The 15,453-nt window shown below is 39.9% G+C and overlaps 2 protein-coding genes across 3 annotated transcripts; one reads left to right on the top strand and one right to left on the bottom strand.

Moving 5' to 3' along the window:
- Window positions 1-3,780: 3,780 nt before the first annotated feature.
- Window positions 3,781-6,062, top strand: RB195_020328 (uncharacterized protein; the record flags this gene model as incomplete). The annotated part of the gene is made up of 3 exons (XM_064188574.1): window positions 3,781-3,934; window positions 4,006-4,142; window positions 5,922-6,062. The coding sequence occupies 3 exons, from the start codon at window positions 3,781-3,783 to the stop codon at window positions 6,060-6,062; spliced, it is 432 nt and encodes a 143-aa protein (XP_064044455.1).
- A 148-nt stretch (window positions 6,063-6,210) lies between these two features.
- On the bottom strand, window positions 6,211-14,819 carry RB195_020327 (uncharacterized protein; the record flags this gene model as incomplete). 2 transcript variants are annotated; one of them, XM_064188573.1, is made up of 9 exons in its annotated part: window positions 6,211-6,381; window positions 6,463-6,582; window positions 7,929-8,046; window positions 8,237-8,361; window positions 9,706-9,771; window positions 9,965-10,099; window positions 10,173-10,355; window positions 13,991-14,034; window positions 14,744-14,819. In XM_064188573.1, 9 exons carry the CDS (start codon window positions 14,817-14,819, stop codon window positions 6,211-6,213), a joined length of 1,038 nt encoding a protein of 345 aa, XP_064044453.1. The 2 variants fall into 2 exon arrangements, with proteins under 2 accessions (XP_064044453.1, XP_064044454.1); XM_064188572.1 differs by lacking the exon at window positions 14,744-14,819 and having other exon boundaries at window positions 13,991-14,032.
- Window positions 14,820-15,453: the final 634 nt, after the last annotated feature.

The following is a 15,453-nucleotide window of genomic DNA, read 5'->3' as shown; positions in this document are numbered from 1 at the left end:
TCTTTCTCGAACCTTCTCCAAAGCCAAACGTTTTCATGTCTAGGTTGTAAAGGGCGAGAATTTCTAGCGTAATGAAAGAATTTTTTTTTAACCGAATGAAGGTCAGAAAGCGGTTAACTCTATCAGTTTTCTATCGTTGATGGCAAGCAAAAATCAAAATACATTGGTGCCGTGCTGATAAGAATCCATTCATACACTAGAATTCCAGTACTGCAATCCTCATGGAACATTTATTTCAGAGGTGCTATGTTAATATGTGCTAGCTAAGCAATTAGAGCAAAAATTTTGATTAAAGACATCACCCCACGAATCTGAGGTGGTACGGATTTCAGGTGGAGTATTCGTATACGGGGGAGGGGGGTGATTTCGTCCATTTCTTCCTAGTTGCCGTAAAAAACGGCCCGGAAGATGCGGCGCCGCATAGGGCTGGCGCGCTCCAATCAAACTCCTTGTAGAAAATAGAGCGCCAGAACGCTCGAAGCCGTATCTTCCGGGCTGTTTTCTACGGCAATTAGGAAGAAATGGACGGACTTACCCCCCCCCCCCTTCTTCATAATCTACTATCCCGTATACGAATATTTCACCTGAAATCCGTACCACCCCAGATTCGTGGTGTGCTGCCTTTAAGAAACATTGAAAAATTGTATGTCGGTGTTATCTCGAAGAAATAACAAGTTACTAAAGTTATTTAGTAGTGAGTAGAGAGCAGAAAAGAAGATTTCTCCCCTCTGTTTACCGTCAACAGAAGCAACGGTCGACAGCACCATGAGGGCGTTGTTATCTTGAAAATTTTCGTTGATTGCTCATTTTATGGGAACAAAACAAGTGTAAATATATGCATTTGATCGAAGACACAATTTTCAATCGATTCAATTTTTCATGTCCATCTTTGTACTATCCACAACGACGTAAAAACATAGTGTTCTGATCTGAAGAAGTTTTTTTTAAGATAAAAAAAAGGAAATTTTCGAAATCTGTGGTGCTCTTTCACTCACTGCATTCCATTAACAGCAAGGAAGAAAAAGACTTTTTTCTAAATCTGAATTTTCTCCAATTTAATATTTGGTTGATATAACAAAATTACTCCATCAAATAATCTCTTCGCGATACCAATGATGTTAGATTGAAATCCGAAATCTTGCTGAAGGATTACGGTAGCATGCATAAATTAAACCTCTCAATTCAATCTTAAAACCACTGCCTTGGAAATTAGGTATTTCTGTTGTTTCCCGGGTTTCCTTGAATTTCCTTTCCTGGAAATTCTTAAAGATTTGCTGAATTGCTACGGAAGTGTAGGTATTCTGCTGTTCACGAATTCCCTCTGGTCTTTTTTCTTCTCGTGCATAGAAGAAAATCTATTTATTAATTCTTTTCCAAATTTCATGCTTTTCTTGTTTTTCTTTCTTTTCCTTCTTCTTCAATTCTTTTCCTTTTTCAAGGCAATTCTACTTTTGTACTCAGACTAACCTCACTGTGTTGTGTTCCAGCAGAGGAAGATCGAGTTATAATGATCACACAAAAAATAAAATGAAGTGGACAAAATAGGAAGTGACAGGAAGTGACAGGCGGTCATTTTGGTGTACTTCGAGTGTATTATATCAATCAATTAACAAAAAAAGTAATTTTGAGGTAAAATACGATTAAGAGACGTTATTTTAACAGACGTACCACCGTAGCTTTCATTTTCTCTTTTCTTCTTCTTACATTCCCTCACTATCGCCGCAGTTTCCTCCTCTTGCATGTCAATTCCGCTGGTAAAGACCAGCTACAATGTTTGCAGACGTCTTGGATACTGGCTCCATGCGACTAGCCTCTTTTTTTATGAAGTTTAGCGCAGATATTAAGTTACCAGGATCTGGAATATCCCCAGGGTTACCTGATCTCAAGGCTGTCAGCATATCCTTAGACAACATTCGTTCGACGCAGACCTATCCGCTTAGTTCAATGCGGACTATCAATAGTTTCTGAAGAACATTTTTCTTCCTCGGATTTGACCTCACATTTAAAACAATTAAAAACATTAACATTTAAAACAAACATTTAAAACAGAAATTTCATAAATTCGCAGATAACACAGGATTCATATGATTTTTTTTTTGAAATTCAGAAGAAAGAATTGAAATTGAAATTTGTGAAATTCAAAAGAATAATTCTAGGATAGGGAAAATCAGTATTTTTTTTTGGTTGAGCTGTGCACGAAGTTGTTAAGGTCCTCTATTCTTCGTTGACGTTTCCTCGCGAGTTCACTTCTGTAGAGCCTGAAATGGTGAAATCGTGATTTATCCGATCAAACATCTTCTCCGGCGCCCAACAAACAGAATCCTAAGTCCACTTTTTGGATCTCGTAACTACAAGTGGAACTGTAGATCGTATGGAAAATTTTCGGGACCTCGTGGATGGCTCAACTCAAATGGAAATTTTGAACATTGATGCCGAGGTTCTTTAAAAGTCAAAAGAGGACTTCAACAATCGATTCCCTTCGAAAGGACGGTGCTCTGCTTCGGACATGATATGGCGCTACGTTGTTTATGTCGGGAGATAAGAGCTGATAGCCAACCAGTCGTCTACAGAGCCCCCTACTTCATGCAGCACTTCCACTCTTCAATACACTGAACTATTTAGTTTTCAGATATTTTGATCTTCTGGATCCCAAGAAATTTTCCTGAGCACGTGTATTAGTTGTACGAAAAGGTTTTTCACGTTACTTTTCCAATCACATAGCTAATTTCTTCAGTTACGGTATATCTGTACTGTAGATATCGTTTGAACATTGCGCCTAGAGGTTCTATGGGGTTCTGATTACAAAAACAATTACTGGTTTGGAAATATTAATTATTTCATTCACTTTTATATATAACACTTTATTTTATATGGTTACAACAATTTTATTTCATATAATACTTTTTTATTTTATACACCAATTTTGTGCTACACTACTATTTTTATTACACTTAATTCTATTTTATATGCTTGTTTTCTATTTTACTTTATATACCCATTTATTTTCAATTTGAGAATAAGTGAAAATTTATGCCTAGATGTTCTGATTTAGCGAAACATTGGGATAATCTGTGAAAATGGGTCACACATTCATAGTTAGTGCAGGAACTAACCCTTTCGCATCCAGTTAAAGTGGTTATTTATGAGTTACAGTTACCGTAGCAGCTATACCGTAATCCCAAATTAATTCATTCGCATAAAAACCGATGTCGTTTCAATAACTAGCGTTTTAAACCTAACATCGTAGATCATGCGTACTTAAATCACCTTAGATGTATTGGGAGGGACCATTTCATGCGCTGGTCACGAATATATGACCCTTTTTCAAACTAATTTTTGCAATCCTGAGTCTCATGTTTTCAAGCATCTCAACATCAGTCTGGACCAAGAAGGAGAAAGAAATTTTTTCGTGTCCCTTGTAAGAGAATGCGAAAAACGTCCGCTGAAGGTCACGGTAAAGAAATAGCAGCTCAGAGTTCGGAGTAGTTGTGTTATCTGTCCATAGTCCAAAATGCTGGAACTAGTTTGGAAAACACTCCTTTCTCGGATTCGTCTCAACCCCCTACCATTTTTCAACCATGGCTCTCTTCTGGACGATATTTTCTTATTCTAAAATAGGATTATAGGATTCCACAGCAGTTACCCGATCGATTCATTTACGCTTTTATACTAACACTTATACGACCAATCGATAGCTTCCTTCTCGTGTTACTGGCTGCTCTCATTTTAGCCTAATAAATAAATTAATAAGAAATCACTAGAATACACCAACATTTTCAGATGAGACTCTGGCAAACCGTTGCCATTTACCTACTAGTATGTTTTGGCGTATGTTTGGCAATGCGTAAACAAGGTGTAGCAGTCCGTGGCGTACTGAAATGTGGTTCTGTACCGGCGAATTACAGTAAAGTTCGAATTGTTGACATTGACTACGGTACATGGGTTTTCTTTACAGTTTTCTTTGTTTGTGGCTGAAGTCTGAAGAACTTCTATAATCATTTTCAGGACCGGATCCAGATGACACGTTGGACGAAAAAAGAACGGATGAACGTGGTCGTTTTGAGGTGACAGGAACAACACATGAAATGACTCCGATCGATCCAGTCATGTACATTTGGCACGAGTGCAGGGATGAGCAAACGGCGAGTTCTTGGACCATATTACATTATATATTATTATTCCTACTATACATATTTTATTATATCTATCTTATTATATTCTATTATAACATACCACCATCATTCGATATTTTATGCATGTTTCCGAATAGATTTATATTTTAGATGGGAATTTCAATCTTAAAATTTCTTACTTTTTGTTTATTATGGAAGAAAAGAACGAATTTGTGCACCAACACCCACTTTTTACCCCACTAGAACGCCATCGATTTAAAGAAAGGATTTCGAAAAACCCAGGCAAACCAATGTTGAGTCCAGATGTGGTAAATAAGTTAAATGAGGAACGGACATGGAATTCGAAGTGAAAGTTGATGTTAGAAAATGAGAACATGGCTCCAGGGAAACAAATGGGATCTAGTCATCCTCTTTTTTCAAATAGTTTTTCGGAGGATGACAAACAAAGAGTGAGAATGGAAAGAAAGTTAATGGTTGATAGAAATTCTTATCATTGTTCTTTTTTGGAAAGACCAGAACTTTCGATTCCTTATTGATTCCCCTTGAGGAACTTAGAGTCGTCATTTTCTATGAATGGCGCTGCGGAATTTGAGCAACGGCAGTGCTCCGGAACATCAACAACGCGTTGAAGAAGTGCATCACTACTTTCAGAACTGTCCTCCGCTAGTTCGCCCGCCTCACAAGGAGACCAATTTTTGATATTTCTGGCTCTTTTACCCTGTCAAGGATTCTACAGATTCCGCGCTAAATTCATACAACGTCCAGAGAACCTTCTGGAGAGTGTTTAAATCGACGTTATGGATGTTCAGGAGAAAAACAAATTAGAAGAAATCGGTGCTGAATCTTAGCAGTGGTTTACTCTTAGCTAGGCTTGCGATTGCGAAGAAGAGTCGGAATGTCGTATGTGTCGAACCCCATCTTAGCCAGGGAGAGGCTGCCAGAGGACGTACCTCAGCTGCACTGCACTGCAGTTCGACGCCCAGAGTCACCTCTACAACACCGCTACTAATTTCTATCCCAAAACAAAATCCAGTGCCGACTGATTGATCCGTTGCAAACCGTTGGAATCCTTGGGAATAGGCGAAATTAAAATTGAAAACCCATCCGAAAGCAAATGCAGCAAAAACCAATCTCCTGATTTCAAATTAACTTCAAAAATTTAGTTGTGACCAATGTGTAGCTTGAAAACAAGCAAAGTTCCCGCAATCTCCGTTAATTACTTTCACATCGCAATCCTGCCATTGGCATTTCTGGCGGAACCACTTCCGTGGAAGGAAGAGGTGTTTATGGGATTTACGCTAATTTCTAAAAATTAGATGAAATGTTTATTATATTCGTGATCAGAAGGTTATTTAGACCATCTTGGTATCCCACATCACATAAGGCTCCGAAACTTCCATTCTCTTCAAAAATTTACAAACGTGCTCTACTGAACGTCCATAAAAAGGCATACATTCCTAGCGGTGAAAAATCTGATCGGAAATACGCCACTGTGAGGCGGTAAACCGTTCTGGAGGTTGGGCAGAATAGTGAGGCCAAATCCCTCACAGTTTTTTCTTTCCAAACTTGGTGAGTGATGATGATCCTTATGTAATTAAATGTTCTTTTAACAAAAAAAAAATCTGCGCTTAGTGTTATTAAAAAGTTAAAAGTACGTCAATGAGAACGGAGAAAAAACGTTAATTCGGAGCAATTTATTTTTTTTTTATAATTCGTGTAGAAAAAAAAGGATTTTTTTGCAAGGTAACACTTGACGAGTGTGACGTTTTATATGTTTTACTTATTTAGCCATGCTCTCGAAAGATCAAGTTCACAATTCCGAAGAAGTTCATACACAATGGAAATCCTACACCTGAACAATGGATCGATATTGGCGTGATCAATCTCGAAGGAGCATTTGACGATGAAGGACGCGAATGTGTTAACTAATGACTACAGTCACAATTGTTTAGGATCATCTTTGTTGTCTTACCACTAATTTTAATTCTTCCTCTAATTTTTATTACTTTCACATAAAGACAAAATCGACAGTTTCACTACAACATTGTTTTTTTTCTTTTCCTTCAAAAAATTGATTTTAGATATCTTCATCAGCAAATAAGCTACATTCTTCGAATCCTGGCGACACGTTCCGTTTCAGGAAACGCTTACGAAGTGCACTGTTAGCGGCTGCATTCCTAGTATTAAAGCGCTCCTTATCAATTGGACGTGGGATTTTGGAACGGAATCCATTGGATGCGATCGAGATCTAAAATATTTCCCTTATGAAAAACTAGATCCATTTAACTCTTCATTAGAAAAACTAGGAAACATGAGGAGGCTAGAGCACCTTGGTAAGCACTTCATTAGCCACTTCTCTGAGTGACATCCGGAACTGAGAGGTTTCCTTCGGATCCTTTCCATTTTCACCGAGAAGAGGTTTGTTTTCATCGCAGTCGTCTGTTATTGGCTACAAAACGAAGTTCAATTAGATTTAAGCAGGGAATCTGTCACTTCTTCACATATTAGGATTGATCCAGAAATGTGTTCAAGCATTAGGAAACTTAATTTTGAATTTAAACTTTCTAACCACTTCATTTTGAAATTAAACTTTTTAAACAAAAATTCACCAGAAATTACAGGAAGGGCTAAACTTTTCTATGCGTACTTGGATTCGGTGACTACGCAAGAAAAAGCTAAACATTCTTCTACATGGAAAAACTCTCCGACTCTATTGGAACCAGAAAAGAGCTTGGTCAGCTTCTACTCGTATAATTATCGGCCAGACGAGATGAGATGAGAGTGCACGTTAACTTAGGAGTTTTTAAATTAGAATTTAAATAAAACTAGATCAAGAAATTTAAATTTTTAGGTGACAGAATTCTGCAAATTTTTGCACTTTCCCAGGAGAATCTCAGATAAAGTGGAAAAAAATCAGATAATATAATGCAGAAATTCAGTTAATATTTTATAATAAACAACTCAGATAAATCGTACTGCAGCGTCGACTGCAAAACATTCACGCTGAGAGGTAATTCTACTCTCAACTTCTTTCCTTTGCTTTATGAATAGATCAAAATTCAAATTCAAATCGAAATTCAGCTGATCTAAGCGCTACTTTCAACTTTCCGGTGTCTGCGGTCGGGTCCGTTGTGAGACCCACTCTAAAAGGCATCACCCCACGAATCGGAGGTGGTACGGATTTCATGTGGAGTATTCTTATACGAGATTCTGGAGAGAGGGATGATTCCGTTCATTTCTTCTTAATTGCCGTTAAAAAAACGGGCCGGAAGATGCGGCGCGTGCACAAGGTTGGCGCGCTCCAATCGAACTCGTTGTAGAAAGGAGCGCGCCGGGTCGCTCAAAGCCGTATCGTCCGGGCCGTTTTTCACGGCAATTAGCAGGAAATGGACGGAATCACCCACCTCTCCATAATCTACGATCCCGTATACGAATACTCCACCTGAAACCCGTACCACCTCAGAATCATGGGCTGATGCCTTTAAAGCTGTAAGGTTGCAACGAAGAGTTCGTAGACGACGGAACACAGCTCAGAGATCAAGCGATATCAACCTGGCAATAAAAACTTCAGGATGTTTTCCAATTAGTCAAAGTCCACTATACGTTCAAATATTTCAACCATAAAAAGCTAAGAGCTGGAAATTAAGAAGTGGTGTTTGGACAGATTACAATGGTCATGTTGCAAGAAAAATTCCCTTAAGTGCTCAAATTTCTACCATAAAAATGATAACAGAGCGCAGCTGGACGGAAAATGCAACTTTATCTACAACCAAACGGAATAAAAAAAGTGATCACCTCCGCGAAGTTGAACTTTTCCATTTCTTCATCCAAATCGACTTCATCGACACCCTCTCCATCGGAATACGATCCCAAAGAGACGGCCGAGTCAATAGAGTTTGATCGTGAAATGCTTCTGAGAAGAAGAGAGTCAAAACGAAAAAAAAAGAGGAAATAAAACTAACACGCTTTGTCTATTTACGTCCATATAATAAAGATTTTACTTATTGGTGAAACTGTACATGTGCGTACATTATATCGCACTCTTATGCAAGGATTCCTTTCTAGGAATAAGTTTGAATGATTTTCGAAAGAAAAATTCTAACCCCGCTATCGAGGAAACGAGGTCACTGGCAAAGGAAGCACTGTTAGTTGCCATTTCTAGTTTTTTCATCGCACCAGCCAATTCTTTATTTTTTGGTGTCAAGTATAGGTCCACGTCTGTGTCCACCTAAATTTTACAGATTTCAACCAACTCTGCACTTTAACAATTGTGCATTTCAATAAAAAAGTCTGAAGATGAAATAAAAGAATAAATGATGAAAAGATAAAATAAAGATGTCGATATAGCAAAACTAAAGAATTTGCTCTCAAATTTTCTCTCAATAGTAGCTTTAACAAATCCTACGTTGGATAAAACAAGCAGTTAACACCAGTAGCTAAAGCATAAATTTAAAATCGTACGAAAAACATGAAAACTAAGTGGACACAAAAATTCACTGATATCGTATGCTTCAAAGCTATTAATTCTTTTCGTTGAAGTAGAAACTTTTTCGGTTCCAAACAATTATTATTCTGTTCGATCCTGGATGCCACAGTTGGTTACTGTTGCGGGTGATAGCAATTTTGAAAACTGAAATTGCCGGCGCCAAAAACCAGAACTACTGGTTATCTACGGATTTCACAGGCAATTACATCTGGTGCACGATTTAGTGATGTGGTTGGAGACTAATACATCTCAATGTCCTAGTTTTAAATTCAAATTTAGATTTACATCTTTTAAATCTTCGTCACTGAAGTATGTGGGAATCACTACTTAAAGACAGCGTTTTATGAAGTTGATGATGTTGAGATCTCTGCGGGCAAATATAGAGTACGATGTGTAGATTAGGAGTGCTAACGTTTCTCCGTTCAACTCTTCCTTATTGTCCTGAATAAGGACGTGGGAAACAGTGTTTGTCCTTACGAGGCACGTGAGAACACGCCACACATGCACACGCACTGTGTCCACGAGCGAGCGGTTGAAAGTCAGTATAATCTCCTCAGGACCCTCTTCAAGTAAAATCGATGAATAGGTTGCATAGGGGACCGGTCGCCGTTTCTCATGCTGTTTTTCAGGGACGGTTTGGGGGAAAAACCGGTAGTAGCTGAGCTCATACTCGTAATCTACCGTGAGAACTTTATGCCCGTCCGCAAACACCCTAATACCGCTTGTTTCGTGCCTACGCTGTTTTTAGATACTCTGATCGCATAGCTACGGTAATGGCGGGAAAAATAACGCAGGCGTAGTGACAGCAGATCCCATATATTAAAAAAGCGCGGAAAGTTTTGATCTCGCGGATATCAGCAAGGTCGATACCTATCAGTTTACCAAGGACTCACACAACCACTGGCCCCACTACGCAGCGAGAATTTTTGCTTTGAGACTATATTTTTGAATTGAACAATTTTTTTTTGCAGTTTTCACATGGTTAAGCGTGTGCTGATGAACAAAATGCTACTAATTATGACACAAGCTTATTGCAACAAATAAATAAATACGAACAAAATTTATTCTACTGTGTCGATCACTTACTTCGTCCACAGAAAGCGATATGTTGGATTTAGTGGAGGGGCAGGATTCGGTCGCTGAGAAAACTTTCTGGAAGTAACAAGAGAGTGAGGTGTACGCTTTTTTAACATCATAAAGGCTGCTGTCAGTTTAAGTAAAAAAAAGTGTGTAAAAAAGTGTAGTTCATGTTTTAAAATGTCAAACTACAGTAGAACACTCTCCCCTCTTTATTTTGCAGTCTAACTATTTAATAAATTCCTCGAAGGCCGCCAAAAACGCTCACAAGTTGTGGTTTAATGTTTATTTGTGGTCGTAGGTTCAGTATCCACGATGAGAAATGATGCCAACCAGCCGAAACCCCAAGGATACTTGACGAAAACCAATGCCAGATAAATATCGAAGTGACGAAAACAATTATCTGGAAAAAATCATTTAATAGGAAAAATTTAGTTCGAATAGAACAGATCAAAATTGCGAGAATCTCATCGCACCTTCTCCTTCCAGACAACAAAATTTGGCAGCATCAAGATAACTCGGGACCCTTTAACTTTCGTATGATAGGTTACTAGTTGCGTGACAGCATAAATGATCGCATAGAGAAGATATAGATGGAAGAGGCCAAAGATGAGAATATATTGCATTGGACGATAAACGCATCGTGGGCAAATGCGATTCTAAATAGGAGGACGTCAGAGAATTTCTTCCAAACGCTAGGTTATGTTTATGTGTATCCTCACTCGACCTCTAAAAAACGATGTCTTTAAAAGGAAATTGTTCTATTGCTACTGTATTCGTTGTTATTTATTTATTTATCGATAATCGTTCAAGGCAGTGAAAACAGAAACCCCTCTACATTGAAAATGGTCTTACGTTTCGCTCCACCGGATGTGGCGCGGCTGGTTGCACGCACTTGTCACTCAGTGTACAAGTCAGTGAGTATTGCTGCGTGTAGATCACCAGCGACGATATAGATAATTTGATCTACACACAGAACATCAGGCGGTTATAGGTCACAGAGCGGTAAAAGTGGCAAGAACTCATTCGTTGTCGACAAGCATTCATTCCTATTATTCACTGAAGGGTTTCTTTTAAGAATCCAAAACGCCTCCAACGTCTTCCTTGCCGATATTTCTGTTTCATGAACCAGTAGAACGCATTTCACATCATAATCGTTTCCGTTGTGGGCCTCATGTCTGTGCCTTCCTAGTGGTGTTACCAGACTTTGTCGTCGTTTTCCTGCCATGAGTTCATTAATCCTCACTCCAACATTCCTACCGATCTCCCCAATGTAAGTTGCAGCGCACATCAAGCACTCAATCTCATATATTACCCTCATTTGTGCGCAGTCGCCTGTTTTTTTTTTACTGGTGCTAATCGTTGATCCATTGCTAGCGCTCTCAGTTGTGCGAAATAATTTCCTGACCACTTGAAGATATTACAATTCAGGCAATCCTAGATAAGGATTATTATGCGAGATTTACTAAGTCATATGTTTCTAAGTTGTTACCATATAAATCTATCATCTCAGAGAGAGCTTGCGGCGCCTCACTTTTTTTTTAACATTCGTGTAGAGTGAGGTCACGTCAAAGGACTCTATTACGCAGTTCCCCTCAACTCTCGCATTGCGTAATCGCTCTAGGAAATGGTACGTGTTCGACAAATGAGATGGTATTTTAGGCAGAATTTGACTTACGATTTTATTAAGGAACCACAAAATTCGATCCGTTAGTCCTCCCACACAACTTTTTATTGGTCGGAATTTGAATGTTGCCGCTGATGTTGAGTTCATCTCATCGGTGTTCAGCTTATGCGTTTTGATGAGGCTATAGAACACAGGGCAGGTCGGTTTGTCAAGCTTGAGGCGGCTTACAAATCGTTCGTCAAGACCAGCAGATGCTCCTATAGACATCCGTACATGATTCAAGTGTTTGCACTGCAGAAGGAATTCTTTCTCTGTTACGCGGCGATAAATCGTTTCATCTTGCAGTGAAGATTTGTTATTTCCCGATCAAGAGCCTGTGACATGACTACGAATTCCCCACCTTTATCGCTTACTCAAATTCGAATGTTCCTTCTTGAAGCCATTTTCTTGCAATGCTCGCGCGTGAGATTGTTAAGAGTAAGTCGTCTATGATGGTTATAAGCGGACAACACCCCGGATAGTAAAATCCTAAATTTTGTATGTTTCGCGAGCTGGTTCTGGTTCTTTATAGAAGTTGCGTGGAAATGGTGTTGAGGGTAGCGCTCTTCTGCTCATAGCTGCAGCCTGTTGATGATTACTTTCATTCCTTGCTCTGATTCGAAGCTGGTCCCGAAGCTTGTGGAGGCCTACTGTGACTTCACGAATGTTGACCCATCGATTCGATGTGAAATTGAAAATCATGGCCCAAGGGTCAGAAAGTCAACAGCATTATCGGACAAATGAATGTTGCCGAGTACCGCTACTCTTGCCCCTTGATTATTAACAGCATTTTGAGCTGTTGTGTTAGTTGCTCGGTGGAGTCTACGTGGACTACTTCCATTGTTGGGATGGTTTGCATTCTGCATACCCAAAAGTCTATCGTACTTTACATGTAGGGTCGAGCTGACGCTAGACCGAATAGAATCGTAGATCGCTCTGGATCCACTCTCAATCCTCCTCCATACTTATTCTGGTAGAGGACGACGACAGGCCTGTTCTTTCGGGATACATTTCAACAATGACGAGTACAATATATGCTGTTTTTCCTTAATTACAATTCCTAGGATTGATCGATAAATACAACAGATCCTAGGATGATTCTCAGAAAGATCGCACATAGCACCTACTTTCTTGTTTGAAATGAACTTAAAAATCAACACATTCGTCTTGCATCGCTGGAGAAAAATGAAAAAAAAGAAAAACAAGAAAAATCATTGGTTTATTTTGTTATTTATTGCTGCTGCTGTATTAGTCCTAAAAAGGACACGAATTGAAATTAAGTGAAAATTATTACATCAACCTCCCTCACTGTTGCAAGTCATTGTATAATGTTGTGAAACCAGCACAAAATGCAGCACAGTAACGTAAGCAGCGACGCGCAAACTGAGGTGCATAGAATTCGCACCTTGCGAAAGTTCCGTAACATCAGATAATGGCTTGGACTATGCAGGCTTACATGTTCTAACATGTTCTTACTTGTAAGTAAGAACATGTTAGAACATGTAAGCCATGTTCTCACTTGTAAGTAAGAACATGTTGACATCAAGTAAGAACATTACAAGTGTACAACAGGGAGGCTTCCCCTCCAAAGCATCCAATGTTTGGATTCTGAGCACGAAACCAGTAAGAACATGTAAGCCCACAAGCAAATCATCATGTGAAGTTTCGGAACTGTTGGAAGGCGCGAATTCTATCGTTCCCCCGCTCGAACCGGCGCGTTGAGCTTGGGCTAAGGATCCAGTTGGGACCATCACTAGCTTCACTTTAAATACCAGCATACCACAAATCTGAGGTGCTGTGGATTTCAGGTGGAGTATCCGTAACAGGGTCGTAGATTATGGAGGGGGGAGGGGTAATTTCGCTCATCTCTCCTTGCATCACTGCAAACAGCGGCCTCCAGAATGTTGTTTTGTATGACGCCATATAGTGCAACGCTCCACCCCTTGCGCCACCTCCGCCCTGCGATTCGTCGAAAATCATTTCGGACTGCTCTGATAGGCAGTAAGGGAAGCGACGCTTGCAAGAGTGGCGCGCTGCAATAGAAGACAGCGTACAAAACAGCATTCAGAGGCCGGCTGCTTGCAATGATTGAGGGAGAGATGAGCGGAGCCACCCTGGTCTTCATAATCTACGACCCCGTGTACGGTTACTCCACCTGAAATCCGCACCACCCCAGATTCGTGGTATGCTGCCTTCAAGACGGTAAGTGGTGTTAAGAAGGACTTTCTCTCGACCCAGTCGCTGCGCTCCACGGCATCGCTTCCAACGCAGCTGCACCGAGCTCAGGTCGCTTCATACGACCTCAAATGATTCTGAACTGAACATAAACGCATCTGCGCATCCCAGGAAAACTAATCAACCAGATGGGCTTTATGTGTAATGTACGTGAAAGTACCGCGCCTCGCGGAAGGCCTGATCAGGAAGTTCGTAGGGAGCCATTCATTCAACCTAACATGTCCTGCGTACTGCTGAATATCACAATAATTGGACATTCTCTAAAGCATAAGTGCTATTTTTCACTTATGAAGACATTCTTCACAAGTCTTTCGCTGCATTCCTAGCATCCAGGTAGAGTAAATACGGTTGGAAATTATGTAGATGTGATAGAAACAAAACATGAGGACTAACCAACACAGAATTGCTGGCATCGGCCACTTCTTGAAATTTCATACCTAAATCATACCATTTGTACTAACTCAGAATCAGCAAAATCAGTCCAAATGCAGAGAAAGAATAGAATTTTTTTTGCAAATATTGCAGGCATAAATTTTAAAAGACCTGTCTAGAGGCAGCATACCATGAAACTGATAATGCTGAGATCTCTCCAAGAGATAAGATGAGATAAGGTGTAGATTACGAGTATGAGCGTGAAAACCCTCAAATCCCTCTAATTTCACCTAAAAAACGGGGTGTGAAACGGCCTTCCTGTACGAAGTTCCCGACGACGCATTTTATAATTGTCGTCTTTGTCCACCTTTGTACATGTGCCGGTTTTCTCTGCACCCTATCCATCGGTTTTATTTTAATATTACTCTGGAGAAACCGTGCTGATTATCGTTTGATCTCTGGTGGACGTTTCGTATGGTGCGTTTTAACGTGTGTCGTAGGAAAAAAAACGTCCAGAAGGCCCTTTCTCATTTTCTTTGTTAGAAAAAACCGACTAGGGAACTGAAATTAAAGACGCTCATAGTCGTTATTTACATCTCGAACCCTGTATTGCCCACGAAAGATCCCAACATCGTCACTTTCGTGGTATGCCGCCTTTGATTTTCATAGAAGCCATCACATATCACCTACTTCGACTATGTATTTAGTAAACAGTTTTGTTTCTGATATCTGTGAGAAACGGTGTTTTAAAAAAAAATCAGAAGAAATATTCACCTGAGCTCAACTTCAAGAACAGTCCTTTTACAGCTTCTTTTCCATCCTTAATACAATGCCACCAAACAACTTTCATTTTTAAGAATGAACATCACATGTCTATGTGGGTTTAGGATAACACTGATAAGTGTATGGATAGAGCAATCCAGTATGTTTATTTGTCAAATGAAGTTTGGGTGCTAGTGTAATTGATCACAGGCAGCATACCACGAAATTGACAATGTTGGAATCTCTTTATGAAAGTTAGGGGTAAAGGTGTAGATTACAAGCATGACCGCAATTACGTCCATGTCCTCCTAATCGTCCTGAAAAACGACGCGGAAAATGGCTTTCGAATCCAAGTTTTACTTCGAGGCACTCAACTTATCACGTATGCAGGCGCACGCACTTGCGCCGCGCTTACCGGACGAGGGAAACAACGTCGGCAGTACAGTGATTCTCCGCTCGAACGCGCGGTGCTTGCGCGTGCGTTCGCATACGCGAGACGTTGTTAGGTGCTGCGCAGGGAAATTAGATCGACGAAGTCGTCCCTCACGCCGTATTCCAGTAGGACAATTAAGGGAGAGGGGCGTGATAGCTCTCATACTCATACCTTTATCTACATACCTAATTCTATCTTGTTGCGAAAAGATCCCAACATCATCAATTTCGTGGTGTACTGTTTTTGAGGCACAACAAGCACAAAAGGAAATATCAGTTAGACGAAGAAC

This window comes from Necator americanus, chromosome II, assembly GCF_031761385.1.
Source record: "Necator americanus strain Aroian chromosome II, whole genome shotgun sequence".
Taxonomy (NCBI): domain Eukaryota; kingdom Metazoa; phylum Nematoda; class Chromadorea; order Rhabditida; family Ancylostomatidae; genus Necator; species Necator americanus.
Note: the sequence above shows the minus strand (reverse complement) of the source record. Positions and strands in the feature narration are given on the sequence as shown.